General features: G+C 44.1%; 1 protein-coding gene across 1 annotated transcript; it reads right to left on the bottom strand.

Annotated features, from left to right (window-relative positions):
- Positions 1-544: 544 nt before the first annotated feature.
- Positions 545-7043, bottom strand: LOC126526942 (adenosine 5'-monophosphoramidase HINT3-like). The gene is made up of 6 exons (XM_050174649.2): positions 6706-7043; positions 6331-6452; positions 6123-6240; positions 2800-2866; positions 1860-1986; positions 545-765 (listed from the first exon to the last, which is right to left on the bottom strand). Exons 1-6 carry the CDS (start codon positions 6707-6709, stop codon positions 715-717), a joined length of 489 nt encoding a protein of 162 aa, XP_050030606.1. The 5' UTR covers positions 6710-7043; the 3' UTR covers positions 545-714.
- Positions 7044-15442: the final 8399 nt, after the last annotated feature.

Below are 15442 nucleotides of genomic sequence, written 5' to 3'. Positions count from 1 at the left end.
CTATTTTTCAGGCACCATAACATGTTCTGACTGGGTTTCAGTGATGTCCTCGGTGAACAAAACAAGACATTGTTTATAACTGGCAAAAATCAAGGGTGCGTTATGGGCAATATGCAGGTAAACTTCAAAGACAGGGGACTTATCATGGCATTTGCAGTAAATTAAGCATGCAAGCGATCCAGGCTCTTTTCACTTATTGTAATAGCAATTGTTATATCTTAGAGAGAGAGAGAGAGAGAGAGACGGTCATATCTTTTGCGATTTGCCCCCCCCCCCCTCCACTCTAGAAATATTTTGTATGTCACTGAATAAAGTCCCTCAGACATGGTTTCTTACAGATGGCATTGTGCTTAGGCACGTAGTCCAGAATGTTTTGTTTTCTGAGAACACAAAAGCTCTACAGATTGCAAGTCGTACACATAAAGTCAGACGCGTGGCGAGTACTGATGCACAACCACAGCTGCAGGCTGGGACGCATAGAACAAGGCACGCACGGTCGCTGTTTGTGGCACTTCAGCTATGTCACGGCGACGGACCCTGAAACTTTTGTTGAGCATAACTTTAATTGCAAGAGTCACTCCCGGCAGCTGGTGGATGATGCAGTCACCGTACCAGAACACGACATGGAATGCAACCGGGCGGCCTTACTCGCACGTACAACACTGGAGGAATAAGCCTCGAAGCAAAGCTTGTATTGAGCAAATCTAGAAGCGATCAGGTCGCAGGTGGTCGCGAACGCTCCAGGTAGGCCACTGTGTCCTCCACCTGCGGCGAGAGAGAATGGTGCAACAACACACGCTCACCGATCAGTTGCGAGTTCAGTTTCTGGCAGTTAACCCTTAAGAATCTGGAAACATCCCGACTTTGCGGTCACACCAATGACACAATAGCAAAGACGGAGGGAAAATGGTTTTTTTTTATTCAACGTGCAGTTTCTGAGATGAGTGCCCCCCCCCCCCCCCCCCCCCACCTTCCCCCCAATATTCGATTGGCCTCTAGGCATACCTGCCAGCCTCATAACATTAAAATTCGTAAAATCCCAGAGACACAGCGTCGAGAGTAGAAAAGAAGCGGCGAGAGGGGGGCATATCACACATTTGTCTAAAGTTTCGCCTCCTGACTTAGAAGCAGCAGCAAACATAGAACAGCAAAGGCTGACAAGCAACACTGCTTTTAGATCACAATGACTATTCCAGCGACTCTGCTGTTGCCTGCACAACTTGTCTGAATAAGCTTGCTCTAAGCCGTCCCACCTCTTGCGTCGTTTCACTAACGGAAGGTTCAAAGACTGACGAACAAACATTTTCGCCAAGAAAATTAATTTTTCGTAAAGTTCTGATACCGAATTCATCAAATCGTAAAAAAAAGAGACTCAATTTCGTAAACTTTGGGAGAGTTGACAAGTACAGCTTTTAGGTCCCAAACTGCATCTCAGTTACTGGAGATACTATAATGGAGGAATTTTATTCTGTTTTTGCTTTGTCTGTACAGGGCCTTCACAGGTATGCAAGCAATACTGTGACCTGGAATCACGCCTGAGACCATGCATTCAGAAGCAGAATGCTGCAGACATCAAGCCACATTGTAATGGGTAAGCTTTCATCCCCGATTCAAGAATGTTCCTGAAGAACCATAAACTGTCCATAATACAAACAAGACAAAGAGGTCACAGGAAGATGAAGACTCGATAAACAATGAGCAAACAGTCTCATGCAGGAGCAAAGGTCTCAACAAGGGGACTTATGAAGGCAAGTGGTGGCTCCAGCCTGAGACATCCCAACTGTTTACACATTGTTGACCGACAAACTTCACATGCACAGCCTCACACTATGAAAAAGAAATGCTACAGGTGCACTGACCAGACTGAACCATGGCATACGAGGCATGAAGATGATGCTGGCCAACGTGGACATGTCTGCCACAGGTGAAATCACATGCAGGTGCAGGTGGGAGATGCTCGTGAAAGGAGGCCAGTGGAAGCCCATCCTGTCAACACAGTATGGCCCATAAGGGCTTCTTTTACAGAGCTATATCACAACACATTTCCTGGCTTTCGATGAATAAATCAAGAAAACACACAGTGCCAAGCAAGGTAAAGTATATTCAAATAAAAGCTGTTTCAGCTCCCCAACGGCCCTTGTTCACATAAGGCTACCAAACATGTTCAGGTCCATGAAAATGTAAACGAGCCCACAACCAACTTTTCCTCATTTTCTGCAGGCTTGAGTGAGTATCCGACTATGATGACCGACACAAATCATTAGGCCACTCGGTAGGCGGCAACTTGCTGGTAGCACAAATACAAAGGGAAAGAGAGACTATGAAATGAGCACTGGGGAAGGAAACTGGAAAAGCATCCAGGTGACTGCATCATCAAAGGCGATCACAAAAACTAACTAATCTTAAACAAAGTTGCATTCTCAGAACAATGTCGTGCAAAGCACGAGGTGAAATAAGCGCCAAAACACTAAACCAACTGTACATAGTTACACACATAAGCCTGGCCTTGTCCACTCTCGAAGTGTTTTGCTGGTAGCTGAGTTAGACCACTAATACTATTTTTCGCCTACCAGCACATTAATGCAATGCAATTATTGTTAATAGTTCACTGCTACCATAGGGACATGATGAAATCACTACAGCTCTCTCAGAAGAAGCAAGAGTGCACAACTTTGTGACATGTTAAAAGCTGCATTTGCAACGAATTCAGAGTCACCATTCAGCCTTCTTACAATCAGCACATTAAATGATTTCTTGATTACAACAACCTCGCATCACCACACGTAACACAATGTGTACCTTGAGGAATCCATGCTTCCACCGCGCTCTTCCAGCACCTGCTTCCCAATCTCAACTAGGCGATTTACTGGAAAAATGTGAAAGAACAATTGACTGGCAGTTAGAAGTGCTCTTGTTTTCTTTCCTGAGAAAACTATTGCTTCAACAGACTGCAACAACATTTTCAGTATTATATCCTCCTGGGGAATTTTGAACATAAGACGGGTCAAAAGCGACACACATACTTACTGTTGAAATGTAGAGGTAATGGCTGCAATGTGCCGATTGCCTTTGAAGAATAATTAGCAATGTCAAATGTCACATACACACACATATATACAGGGTGTTTCAGCAAACATCTTCAAAAATATTTGAAGGTTGTCTTTGGCAGATATCACAATTCTAGTTCATGAGCTGGTCTACTTAAAGCAGCGGGCAATACTTGCAAAAAAATTGAGATGCAAAATTGACTGATTAATAAAAGTTCACTAATTAAGTTATTAACTAATCACACTATGGCCCATATTGCAATTTACAAATTAAAGCCGTGGCGTTTGCAAAGAGGATCCACTTCGAACAAATCTTCAAGATGAAACCAGTTTCGAGATATAAATTCCCGAACTTTAGGGAGAAATGCATTGGCGTTCCAGTTAATTTGTTAACAAAACGTCGTTTCATGCACTGAAGCACACAAGTAACTGGAACGCCAATTGATGCATTTCTCTGCAAAGTTCGGGAATTTATATCTCGAAACTGGTGTCATCCTGAGAATTCTTTCCAAGTGGATCTGCCTTGCGAAGTCCACTGCTAGAATTTGTAAATTGCAATATGAGTCATAAGATAATTAGCTAAAAAGATAATTTGTGAATTTCTGTTAATTAGTAAATTTGCAGTTTAATTTCTTGTGCAAGTAGTGTCTGCCGCTTTGAGTTGACCAGTTCATAAACTAGAATTGAGCTATCTGCAACAGGCAACCTTGAAAAAAATTTGGAAGTGAAAATGGAAAAGAGACTAGAACAGAGCACAATAGGAACCGACATAAGCTATATGCTGGAAGGGCAGAAGGTAGCTCAAATACTAGCCGGACTGATGTATGCAGATGATATTGTACTTCTTGCTGACACCCGAGTAGGGCTACAGGAATTAATGAGCATATGTGGAGAGGAGGGAGAAAAATTGGGACTGCAATTCAGTAGAGAGAAGTCTGGGATAATAGTATACAATGAAGAAAGGGGGGAACCATTGGAAATACAAAGCACTAAGATTGATCATGTTGAAAAATATAAGTATTTAGGCATATGGCTAAACGAGGGAAAAAAGTACTTGGAAGAACAGGAAAAAATTATGATTGAAAAAGTGAAAAGGAACTCAGCTGTAATGAAACACAAGGCACTATGGAACTACAATAGGTACGAGGTGGTTAGGGGCGTATGGAAAGGGGTTATGGTACCTGGCCTCACATTCGGAAATTCAGTACTGCACATGAAATCGGAAGTTCAGGCATGCATGGAAACGAGACAGAGAAGTGTAGGCAGGTTGGCCTTAGGAGCGCACGGGAACACCCCTAATGAGGGAGTGCAGGGGGACATGGGATGGACGTCATTCGAAGGTAGAGAGGCAATAAGTAAGCTAAAATATGAACAGAGACTCAACACTGGAGGAAAAAAGGTGGGCAGGAAAAGTGTACAAATATCTATACATGAAAAGTTTGAACACAAAGTGGACACTCAAAACGAGGAAGCTGAGGAATAGATACCTACAGCCGAGGGAGGGGGTCCAACGTGGTTCTAGTATGGGAAAGGAGGTGAAGGAGACTGAAAGAAAAATGTGGGAAGAAAGAATGCTCGGAAAGCTAGCGCTATCTATGTATAGGTCACAAAAACAGGAGATTAAGAGAGAGCTCTTATTTGATAACTCGCGGGGCAGCTCACTATTATTCGAAGCTGGGACGGGGGTTTTGAGAACGAAAACATACAGGGCTAAATTTGAAGACGTGGACCTTTTGTGCACAGCTTGCGGACCCGAAATGGAGACCACAGAGCATATAGTGCTGAGATGCACAGACCTTCGCCCGACTCTGGAAGGGGCAGATATGGAAGGGGCATTAGGTTTTCCCGGGGAACGAGGGCAAATAGACGAGAAAATAGTGGCAGTAATGAAGGGGAGGCTAGAGGATTGGTGGAGGGAGTCAAGGGAGAGATAAAACCATAAATCGGGGAGATAATGTTTCCTATGATTTTTTAGATAGTTATTTTGGGGGGAGGAGGGGAGTGAAAACTAGTGTAAGGAAAAGAGGATATAAAGAAAGGGAAAAAAATAATAGGAGGGGAAGCAAAAGGCTAGGTGGCGCCAGCCGCCGCCCGTTACAAAGGGTGTAGCCGCCATCCATCCATCCATCCATCCATCCATCCATCCATCCATGTTCGCTGAAACACCCTGTATACAGGGTGTTTGTTCTCCGTAACTTGCACTAAAAGTTAAATTATGGGGTTTTACGTGCCAAAACCACTTTCTGATTATGAGGCACGCCGTAGTGGAGGACTCCGGAAATTTCGACCACCTGGGGATCTTTAACGTGCACCTAAATCTAAGTACACGGTGTTTTCGCATTTCGTTCCCATTTAAATGCGGCCGCCATGGCCGGGATTCGATCCCGCGACCTCGTGCTCAGCAGCCGAACACCATAGCCACTGAGCAACCACGGCGGGTTTGCACTAAAGGTTAAGAATATGAGAGTGCCATGTAACTGGACAGAATCAAGGTAATGTTGTTTGCAAGTCAGGAGAAAAAAATAAGGCAGATTATATTTTTGTATTTCGCCTAACTACATTATTAGTTATTATTAATTAATGAACTTCTCAAATAGTATAATCAAAGCAAACTTGTAGGCCACCATGAAAAATTCCCGATCCATCTTTCTGTTGCTCTATACGTGCTACATAAAGGTTTTTTGCAAGCCTGAAAGAAGACCGCAATTGCACGCGAAGAGGGCCGTGCGACTAGTCGTGCGGCACTTTTTCGTGCTTAGCGTTTAACGCTTGGGAAAATAAATTACGTAGCACGTATTGAGCAATAGAAAGATGGATCAGCAATTTTTCATGGTGGTCTACAAGACTGCTCTGATTATAATATTTGAAAGGGTAATAATGCTGAACGACGTATGTTAAACAAGAAGCTTTAACATTGGTTATTGGTAACATAAGAACAGGCCTCCGACAGACTAAACGCTGAACTTACATATATAGTGACACACAGCTATTGAAGAGCATGCACCCATTATTTCTGTAATGCCATCTCGGTCTTGACGATATTCTAACAAAAACACATCAGCGCACGAGTCTCACCTAGCGGAATATCATTGTATGTTAGCGATTTAACATTCTTCACGTGCTTCTTGGGAACAACCAAATAGTGGTGTGCCGAAGCAGGGTGAATGTCTGGGAACACACCATAATCTTCATCCTAAAACGAAATGAAACACTGGATTTGTAGTTCCTGGTCACACTAAATCTTGAGCGATCGTGGGCTATGAGCTTGAGCTATGTATGACACCTGGTAGAGAAGTGTTGCCTTCGGGTCTTTCCCTGCGACAATTTCGCAGAATACGCAAGTGTCGGCTCCACTCGCCTCGCCTTCAGCAGCGCCAGTTTCAGGTGCCTTGCCCCAAATGGCACCTGCGAAATAAATGCCGGTCCACATATCTGCTTTTTTATGTGCGCTGCGCAAAGATGGACTATTTGACTGGCCTTCCGTTTTGACGACAAGATGTTCAAGAAAGCGTAGGTTAGCGTTGGTCTTTCAAAGTGTGCGCTATATGCGACAGCAAAAACAAGTTTCTGCACTTCAAAAAGAAACTTGACCCTTAGTGGGTGCAGCAGGAAAGCGCGAGAGAACAAAGTGCGCGACGCATTAACCATGCCATCTTACCCATATTTTGACACTTGAACAAGTTCACGAAGCTGCACACAAAATAGCGGAGCTATGCATGCGAAGTCCGGCATTCAGGTCGGCTGGCCGCTAAACGCTTTTAACTGATTTTCCGAAACATGCCGGAGTGCTATGGCCGGACTATCACTATTAATTTTTGAATACTCGGTGCTTACGAGGGGTCACGGCTGGTTAGTATAGTGATAAAAGGATAGTAGTGGGCCCCGTATTACAAAAAACCACAGCTTCCGGGAGCGGAGCAGATGATGTTGCAGACAGCCCTGCCACAGAACATCTATGACCTGAACCATAGAATAAAGACCTATAGAGGCTGGAAGCACGACCTACTGCAACTCCAGACCTGCACAGATATCCGGCTTCTATGGGAGCAGCTTGCGCCCACTTTCGTTCAACCGACGGCCGTAGGTGGCGCTTTTATAACCTGTTCGTACGTAGCGGTCGATCACCACTGGCCTCCTTGAAGCCCCCGGGTTCAGCGGGAGCAGTGGTAGCCACCCCAATTTTTGTAGGAAACTCTATGAGCCACCCTAGCAGTGGTAAAGCAAACAGACCCGCAATAGACATTAGTAAGAGGCGATCGGAGGATTGGTGGAAGAAAAGTAGGGAAACGACAAAAGACGGAGACGTACAAAACCACAGTTCGCAATAGGGGATCAGAAAGTTTGGACGTGGTTGTTCATAGTGTTTTTTTTTTCTTTTTTCATTGGTTAACCTAGGTAGAATATTAAGCAGCATAGTAGCAAGAGCTTGGTGGCGCAACCCACCGCCCCGTTCCAAAGGGGACGCTCATAACATCCATCCACCCATCCATCCATCCATCCGTCTGCTACACGGTGGGCGGCTGTGCGGCGTTGTCATTGGTACGGCAGCTGTTGTGTTGTGACGACCTGCTTCTCTAGTTGATGATTTTTGCTAACACAGTGGCAGTGATGTCACAAGGCTTTGATCGGTCACTTGGCTCCAAAAGTTGACTGCCCGAACCTAAAAAATGTCGGAGCGTGTAGTCCGCTGCTCTCTAAAATAGCGTTAAATAGCCGCTCCTATTGCCTTTTTCAAGCAGATTATTATAAATCACATTGTGTATAGAGTTCGCAACGTACACAACAGTTTCATTGTACACGTTGTAAAATTCGCGTCTGCGCTCTTTAGAAACTTGAAGCCACCGTAATGTTCGACGACAGAACGATTACCACTCATTATAACTAAGTTGTTATAAGTTGTCCGTGAATGCGTCGCGAGTTCAAAAAGTGAATTACGTACACAGCTTCACTGCGTACGTATCTTAAGCACCACCGTTATGCTGCCGTCGTACCACGCAGAAAAGCTAGCTTTACAGTTTGAAAAGAGTTCAGTGACACGATTTTTAAGGCCTGCAGTGCACGTTTTAAAGCACTGGGATCGCTTAATTTTTTGCAAGCTTTCTACTGAGCTAGACATCCAACGATATTAAAAACAAGATATGCTCACTTTCCCTTGAAACAGAATCGATAAGCCTATTGCACATATCGGGCGGAGGACTTACTCGTGAATACTTTTACTGTACTTTTACCAGATCATCTGCCTTTCACTACGGCACACAGCAGTAAATCCTAATGTCATCTACGACATTAGGCTGTCTGTAATCAACTAAAAAAAGCTAGATTATCCTATAAATCTTTTAAAACAATTTTTCCAGTCTCTTAAGGAGGCTAGGAAAGGGAAATTTATGCCGTCGATCTAGCATTGCAGCGGCTACCTATGCTCGTTGTTTACATTTCTTGCATCGCTCCTCCTCTTCTAGTTTCACTATTCAAACGCAAAGCATTCGCAAATATGTCTTCTTTTGTATATTTGTGAATTTATTCATTTACCGCCAATACAAGCGCTTTGTGCCTGCCGAAATGGCAAGACAAGCGCTGGACAGATCGCAGAAGCAGACGACAGCGAACAGGTTATAACTAGCGCCACTCTGCTCGTACGTTCTTTTCCTAGCGGCAAAAGGGGCAAACTAGACCAGGCGTGCTGAAGGAGGGAGATCTGTGCACGTCTGGAGTTCGGTAGGTCGTGGCTAGAAGCATAGAGTTAGTAGAAGTATAGTAACTCTATGTTCCGAGCGGAGCTGTGAAACTGGCCACTGAAGTATGTCTGAGAACGTTGGGAAATGCCGCGGGTCCTGCCTCCGGGATCGCCACAGACGCCGCTAAAATCTCAGAGGCAGGAGAACATGATTCAAGTTTGGAGCAGCCACCGCAACTAGCGCTTGCAGCCGACCCTGGTGGACAGGAAAAAAATAGGAGAGGGGCTGGAACCACCTTCTCAGCTCACGCGGCAGGCATCTTCTAAAGGAGGATTTGTCCCAGCACAGCAGTAGAGTGTACTAAAACATGGAGAGTGTCCAGAACGGCCGCTCTTTCAATGCATTCGTAGTAATTCAAAGTAAAGCCAAAAGACCGTAACGCCGTTGGGGGCGCTGCGATCGGTAGCAACCACGCGGCGGAGTGCAGAGGTAGAATGTCTGCTTCCCACCACGCAAAAAACCGCGGTTCGAATCTCAGAAAGGGGTAGTGTATTTTTCTCTCTTTTTGAAATACTTTATACGTTCATGTTTATATTTTATACTGATGCTTAATACTTGCTTCTGTTGCTATGTAATGCAACAAGGAGTGAACCGTAACATAGAAGAATAACAACAAAATTAAATGTTTAACATTTAACGATAATTTTTGCAGTGTCACCTCACGGGAATGAACAAAACTATTCCAATCAAAGCATGGCCTCCGAGTCCTGTACGCATATACATACACATAGAGTTACTATACTGGGCACATAGAGTTTCCTACAAAAATTACTAGAGGGAACCCTGGCGCTAGTGTCTACCGGAGTTGCAATGGGAGCGATGGTTCGGTCCACTCGACCATAGTCTAGTACAATAGCGGTTAAGCTTGTGCTTGACCCATAGAGTTTTTAACTAAATACCACGGAGGAAGGAAACTAAGGAGAGGCCCTGACGTCACTCTTTGTGAAGCAAAAGTGAAGCCGGAATTTGGCGTTGCTCATGGCGATGCTCCGCCTTTTGGGCCACCCTCCTCTCTTGTTTACATCTTTCGCGAAACCACGCCGCGCTGCGCAACATCTGGCAGAGCACGGTGCAGGTAACACAGCGCAACAAGACACGGTGACTAACGCAAACCCACCCACTCAGCGCCATTGCCACGGCCCGAAACCTACCAGAGCAACACGTGTGAGCGCTCAAAACCATAACAACGCCGCCATTGTGGCCCAAAAGGCGTGACCATGCAAAAAAAAAAAAAGAAAGCAACAAAAAAATGAGAACCTACTACGTCATTTCCGCCACACTTTTCTTCTAGCGCGCGGAGGGGGTAGGGCCTCTCCTTAGTTTCCTTCCTCCGTGCTAAATACTAATATGAAACTCTAGGGTATGCCCAGTCATAGAGTTTCCTACAAAAATTACTTCTTGTAGGAAACTCTATGATGGGAAGTACATAGATTTCTCTGATCTTCGTGCTTGTGGATTCAAGCGTTCTTATGGCTTTGTATATTACGCTATATAAATCTTATTGTTGTGTACTTCAGCGCAATCTATATTCTTCGAAGTGCAGAAGACGCTGGTAACGCGTACAATTGCTATTAATTGCAACGATTGAGCTTGTCCAGGTGGTCAAATAGAAACGCGCCAAGCGTCTCAAGGCACTGGCATGCCCGCGATAAATTCATAAGGGTGTTTCAATCGCTTGTTGACACATGCGTCCGTGGCTTAATGGTTTCAATATCAGGCTTCTGTGCTAGAGTCCCTGTGTTCGACTCCTGCTGTCGGGCAATTTTAATGATGTTTATTTAATTATTGTTTGCACAATATACTGTTGACAATGACGAGTTTACAAAGTCACAAAGCCGTTGGAAGCCAAAAAGACGAAGTTTAGGCAAATCATGTACTTGCCAATGCATTTCTCTGCAAAGTTCGGGAATTTATATCTCGAAACTGGTGTCATCTTGAAAATTCGTTCCAAGTGGATCCGCCTTGCGAACTCCACGGCTAGAATTTGTAAATTGCAATATGGGCCATAATGTAATTAGTTAAAAACTTCAGTAGCGAATTTTGATTAATTGGTCGATTTCGCATCTCAATTTTTTGCACAAGTATTGTCCGCCGCTTCGAGTAGACCCGCTCATAAAATAGAATTGTGATATCTGCCACAGGCAACTTTTATTTTTGAAAGTGTTCCCTGAAACACTCTGTACATTTTAGGCATGTGTTATAGAACACTACGTCTTCAATTTTGCTGTCGTTGTCTAGTGCATCGTCTGCTAGCGAGCGCGCATTCGTTGTGCGGACGCCCAGTTTTTCTTGCAAAAAGACTGCGCAGTGAATTTTTTTTATGGTTTTACTTCCATTGGTGCGCCCGCGACTCTTGTCGACCGGTACCAATTGTAGTTTTAGCCAGAAAATAATGTTAAAATTTTAACATTGTTTTCTAAATGTAACACGTAATATTTGCCACAGAGGCCGCCTATCTGCAATATGAAGCTACGTAAGAAAACGTTATTGATATCGTGTCATTTGACGCGCGTTTCTTGTTGGTGGAATATTGATGAGGGACAATTAATGATCAAATAAAACAATATTATAGTGAAATAAACTGCGTGGCGCGAAGAGATGCAAATGACCAATGCACTTCTAGGCAATAAATCTAAGGGACATATATCTCCACGACATATATGCAAGAGAAAAATTATAAAATATTTTAAATGCACTTATTGAAAAAGTGAGAACTCCCGTCCGGAATAAGCTTGTTTCTTTTAAAAGTTGCACCAGCCCCAAGTGAACCAATATACTTTCTAAGAAACGGAATCAAGGCAATTATTGGACGTTAATATGAACAACAGTGTTAGGGACAAGATATTGCCTATGTACTCAGACTCAATCGGTGAGACCGGGAAGTCTTTACCAATTGTAGTAATCTCCTTGGCTTGTCTGGCGATCTCCTTCAACGTGCCTGCAGGCGAAATGAAATAGAGGCATATAGTCTAATCGAATGGTATTTGCTATTCAGATCGTTTTCGACCCCAGAATTCACTATTAAAAATTATTGAATAGTCGTTTGCGTTCGAATGTAAGGAATAACAGCACTTTTGAAGCCTCGAAGGTGAGGGGCCGGTGCAAGCGAGGGCTCTTATGCCGAATGAATAATATTGTGCTGCTGGAGAGTCGTGGCTGCTGCGCCGAGGCGCACCAGTTCCCGAGAGAATTAACGCACAAGTGCTAATCGGTTCTGGTGAACAAGTTCCTAGCTGTCATTCAATATAAGCGCTTAGTTTTGGGACAGCCTGTAAATCTGCAAGCTTGATTCAGGCAAGGAAAACATTTTTTTTTATAGTCTCACCATGTCTGCAACACTGTAACCCATTAAAACTGGGTGCCCAATGTAGTACCACACTTATCTTCTTCAACGAACACGACAGATCTACAAATATGTTTACGTGTATGTGAGGCATGCCGTTCCTTTAAATGCTTCAGTATTGTTCTTACGATAGTGCACCGGATAACTGAAAGCAGCCGCTTTTAATACAGAAGCTGCTTAGTTAAGCGGACGTCCCGTCAGGGACGGCATTTTCCGGATGTTACCTGCAGCCTCAGTGTACCCCACCTACCGACGAAACGCACCATTTCAACTGCCGAAGCCAAGTTTATTGTGCTGGACCACTTGAGCGCTGTGTTTCAAAGCCATCTACAAGTGTACACAGACGGTTCGGTGTGCGCACAAACAAATAGCTGTGCAGCGGCATTCTGCATACCATCCCTTGATGTGTCATGGTCTGGCCGACTGGATCGCGTAGTTTCCTCTACAACAGTAGAAAGCGCCGCAATCACCGCGGCTTTGCGGAAACTACGTGCCTTTTCTGCACGAGATGTCGTGGTGCTGACGGATTCCAAGTCAGCATTACAAAGATTACATCGGGGCCTACCTCTAGAGAAATTTACAAGGCAGTCTCTGGCACTGATTGACGACCTAACGAGCAAAGGATTTAACATAACGTTTCAGTGGATTCCATCACACGTAGGAATTGATGGAAACGAGGAAGCTGACGCACTTGCACGCCTAGCGCTGACATGTGTCCCAAAAGTGAAAGCTCCAAAAGCTTTTCAAGACGCTAAGGATGCAATCCGCCTTCACTTTAGACAGATGTACAAGAATCCACACGAATCCTGTGTGACTCATGGATTTACACGCGAACAAGCGACGCTTTTATACCGCATCAGGACCGACTCCGCATACACCCCAGCTTGGTTATTCAAGACTGGGCTTCGCGCTTCCCCACTCTGTGTTTTCTGTGGTGACATTGGTGACATCGAACATTTCATTTGGCTATGCCCACAGTTTGACACAGAAAGAAAAGCGTTGGTCGACAACCTGCAAAAAAGCGGTCTCACGCACAGGACCTTTGAAGACGTCGTTTTCCCCGGAGGGCCCGCGGCATTCAGGAAGAGAGCGCAACGACTGTTGATAGCCTTCCTGCGAGACACGGGGCTCATCGACACCTGGTGACACACCCCCTGATCTCAACTCGAAGGAGGATCAGGCGGAACAATTGCCGGCTATGTATGCCAGGCTAACCCCGCCTGCTTCAACATCACCACCACCACCACCACCACCACCACGGCATTACATTGAAGGTACGAAATATAAGATAAGCGTAACATGTTTTTCTTAGTAATCAGACTCGAGAATAATTTCTTTCGTTTACACCCCTAAAAAGAAGCCGGAGGACGCAGCTACCTGCTTTGTTTCTTGTTCTTTTTTAATTGAACAAATTCTAGCGTTTTACGCCTGGCGATATGCTTATGAGGCACCCAGTTCAGGTTCTCGCCAACTGGGGTTCTTTAACTTACATCTACACAGAATTACGAATCGTATTTCGCGACCTGGTTTGGACCCGTGAGCTCGAGTTTAGCAGCGCAACACCATATCCAGGGAAGGTGTTAAGGGCTACTTTACCCACTGTATCGCGTCCGGGTGCAGAAAAAATCTCGAAGATAGTGCAATGAAAGGCCGACCCGCGGCGGAGGTGGCGTTAAGCACTCTCCACACGTGGGCCGATCCCGAAGATAGTCAAATACCGGGCCGACTCGCGGCGGAGGTGCAGTTCGTCAGGCCCACACACACAGCTTAATGCTTAATTCGCTGGTGATCTTTCCCAGAGTGGAAGGGCACTGAGTTTTGTTGTTGTTAAGCGTGGACTGGACATAAAATTTCATACGGCTTACGGGCCAAACATTAGCATATATAATCGCTACCTAAAACTGTTTTCAGCTCCCAAGTGTCGTCCGCAATAAAAATAAAATAAAAAAAAAAAAACGTGCCAATTACTCCGCGTTCTGTTACGCGAGGAAGATGGAACAGCCCAATCCAAAGCAAATTCAAGTACTGAAAAATAATGCAGAAACTCCACTGGAGTTGTCGAAGTATGCATAAGCATGCTCCAAAATTTCAATTTGCCCACCTCCAAATTTCAAGTTGGCCCACCCCAAACTTCAGTTGGTCTACTCCCAAATTTAAGAGGAAGCTTCAGCTCGGGCCCAACTCCGACGCGGCCTAGAATTAATTCAAATACATGTAAAACACAAAAACGTTTTCCTGAGGTAACTATTGGAGCGATTTTAATTAAATTTGCTGCATTTGAGAGAGAAAGTTAAATTCTAGTGACTGCTGGAAGCGGAATTTCGATTTAGGGCCTTAATTTTATTTAAAGAATTTTCAAAAATTCGAAAGTTCGAAAACAAAGAAGCACGAAGTTTACAAATTAATAGCTCTCCGTCAAGAACGGATATTGCCGTTCTGTGTAACGGCATCCATTATTTAGATTATTTATCTAAATTTAGGTTTATTAGATTACTCAAAAAGGACTAATTCTGTATGTCAATTTATGCATTACATGAATTTGTTACGTTGTGTACAAGGGTTTTGCAAAACCTATATCTACACATTACATAATTTTTTAGATCCATGCGTAACACATCAGTTTTGTCCGCTTTAGATGTACTATGACATGCAACTCGCAGAATTGTGATATCATTCTTCATTGCTGAGATACAGAGTTGTAAACTTGATAGTTTCGTTTTCTGGAAATTTGCCAATTTCGCATATCTTTAGTAAAAAATTTACGACGTAAATCAAAATTCGAAACCAACAATCACTAGCTTTTAGGCTTTTTTTTAAACTGCAACAAACCTTGTGAAGTTTGGTGCAGTACGTGGTTGCTGAGAAAAACGAATTCTCCCTTTTCATGTATTTAGACAGGGACATCGAAGAAAGGCTTTGCGTTCACCGCTGCACTGTTCTTGCTCAAAATTTTCAGAGTCATCGTATTTTGGCGTCAAATTCGTTTAGTATAACACTTGACACAATTACTTGCTTGTTTTATTTTAAAGAAAAAATGTGCAAACTTACATGCGTTTATTGGGACGCGAGCTGGTGCCGCGGCGGCGCCGCATTACGCTGCTTAAATTTATGTCGCCGCCTGCCGACAGCTGTAAAAAGCAGCGTTTCAGAGAAGGCTGCTATGGTGGTTCAAAAGCAGAGAGGTGACATAAGGTTAAAAGTGTAGGAAGACGTATTTAAATAAAATGGTGAATTTCAATAACCAACAACACAGTTAAACAAAAATAAAAAGCTGAGCATGGTGGCAACTGCCATCACCCTGTTTCAAAGGGGACGCT

This window comes from Dermacentor andersoni, chromosome 9, assembly GCF_023375885.2.
Source record: "Dermacentor andersoni chromosome 9, qqDerAnde1_hic_scaffold, whole genome shotgun sequence".
Lineage (NCBI taxonomy): Eukaryota > Metazoa > Arthropoda > Arachnida > Ixodida > Ixodidae > Dermacentor > Dermacentor andersoni.
Note: the sequence above shows the minus strand (reverse complement) of the source record. Positions and strands in the feature narration are given on the sequence as shown.

Coding starts and splice junctions, on each gene's coding strand:
- LOC126526942 (XM_050174649.2), bottom strand. Junction 2,867..6,122: donor ATACAATGATATTCCGCTAG/GTGAGACTCGTG, acceptor ACATTTTTCCAG/TAAATCGCCTAGTTGAGATT. Junction 1,987..2,799: donor GGAAGCATGGATTCCTCAAG/GTACACATTGTG, acceptor CTGTGTTGACAG/GATGGGCTTCCACTGGCCTC.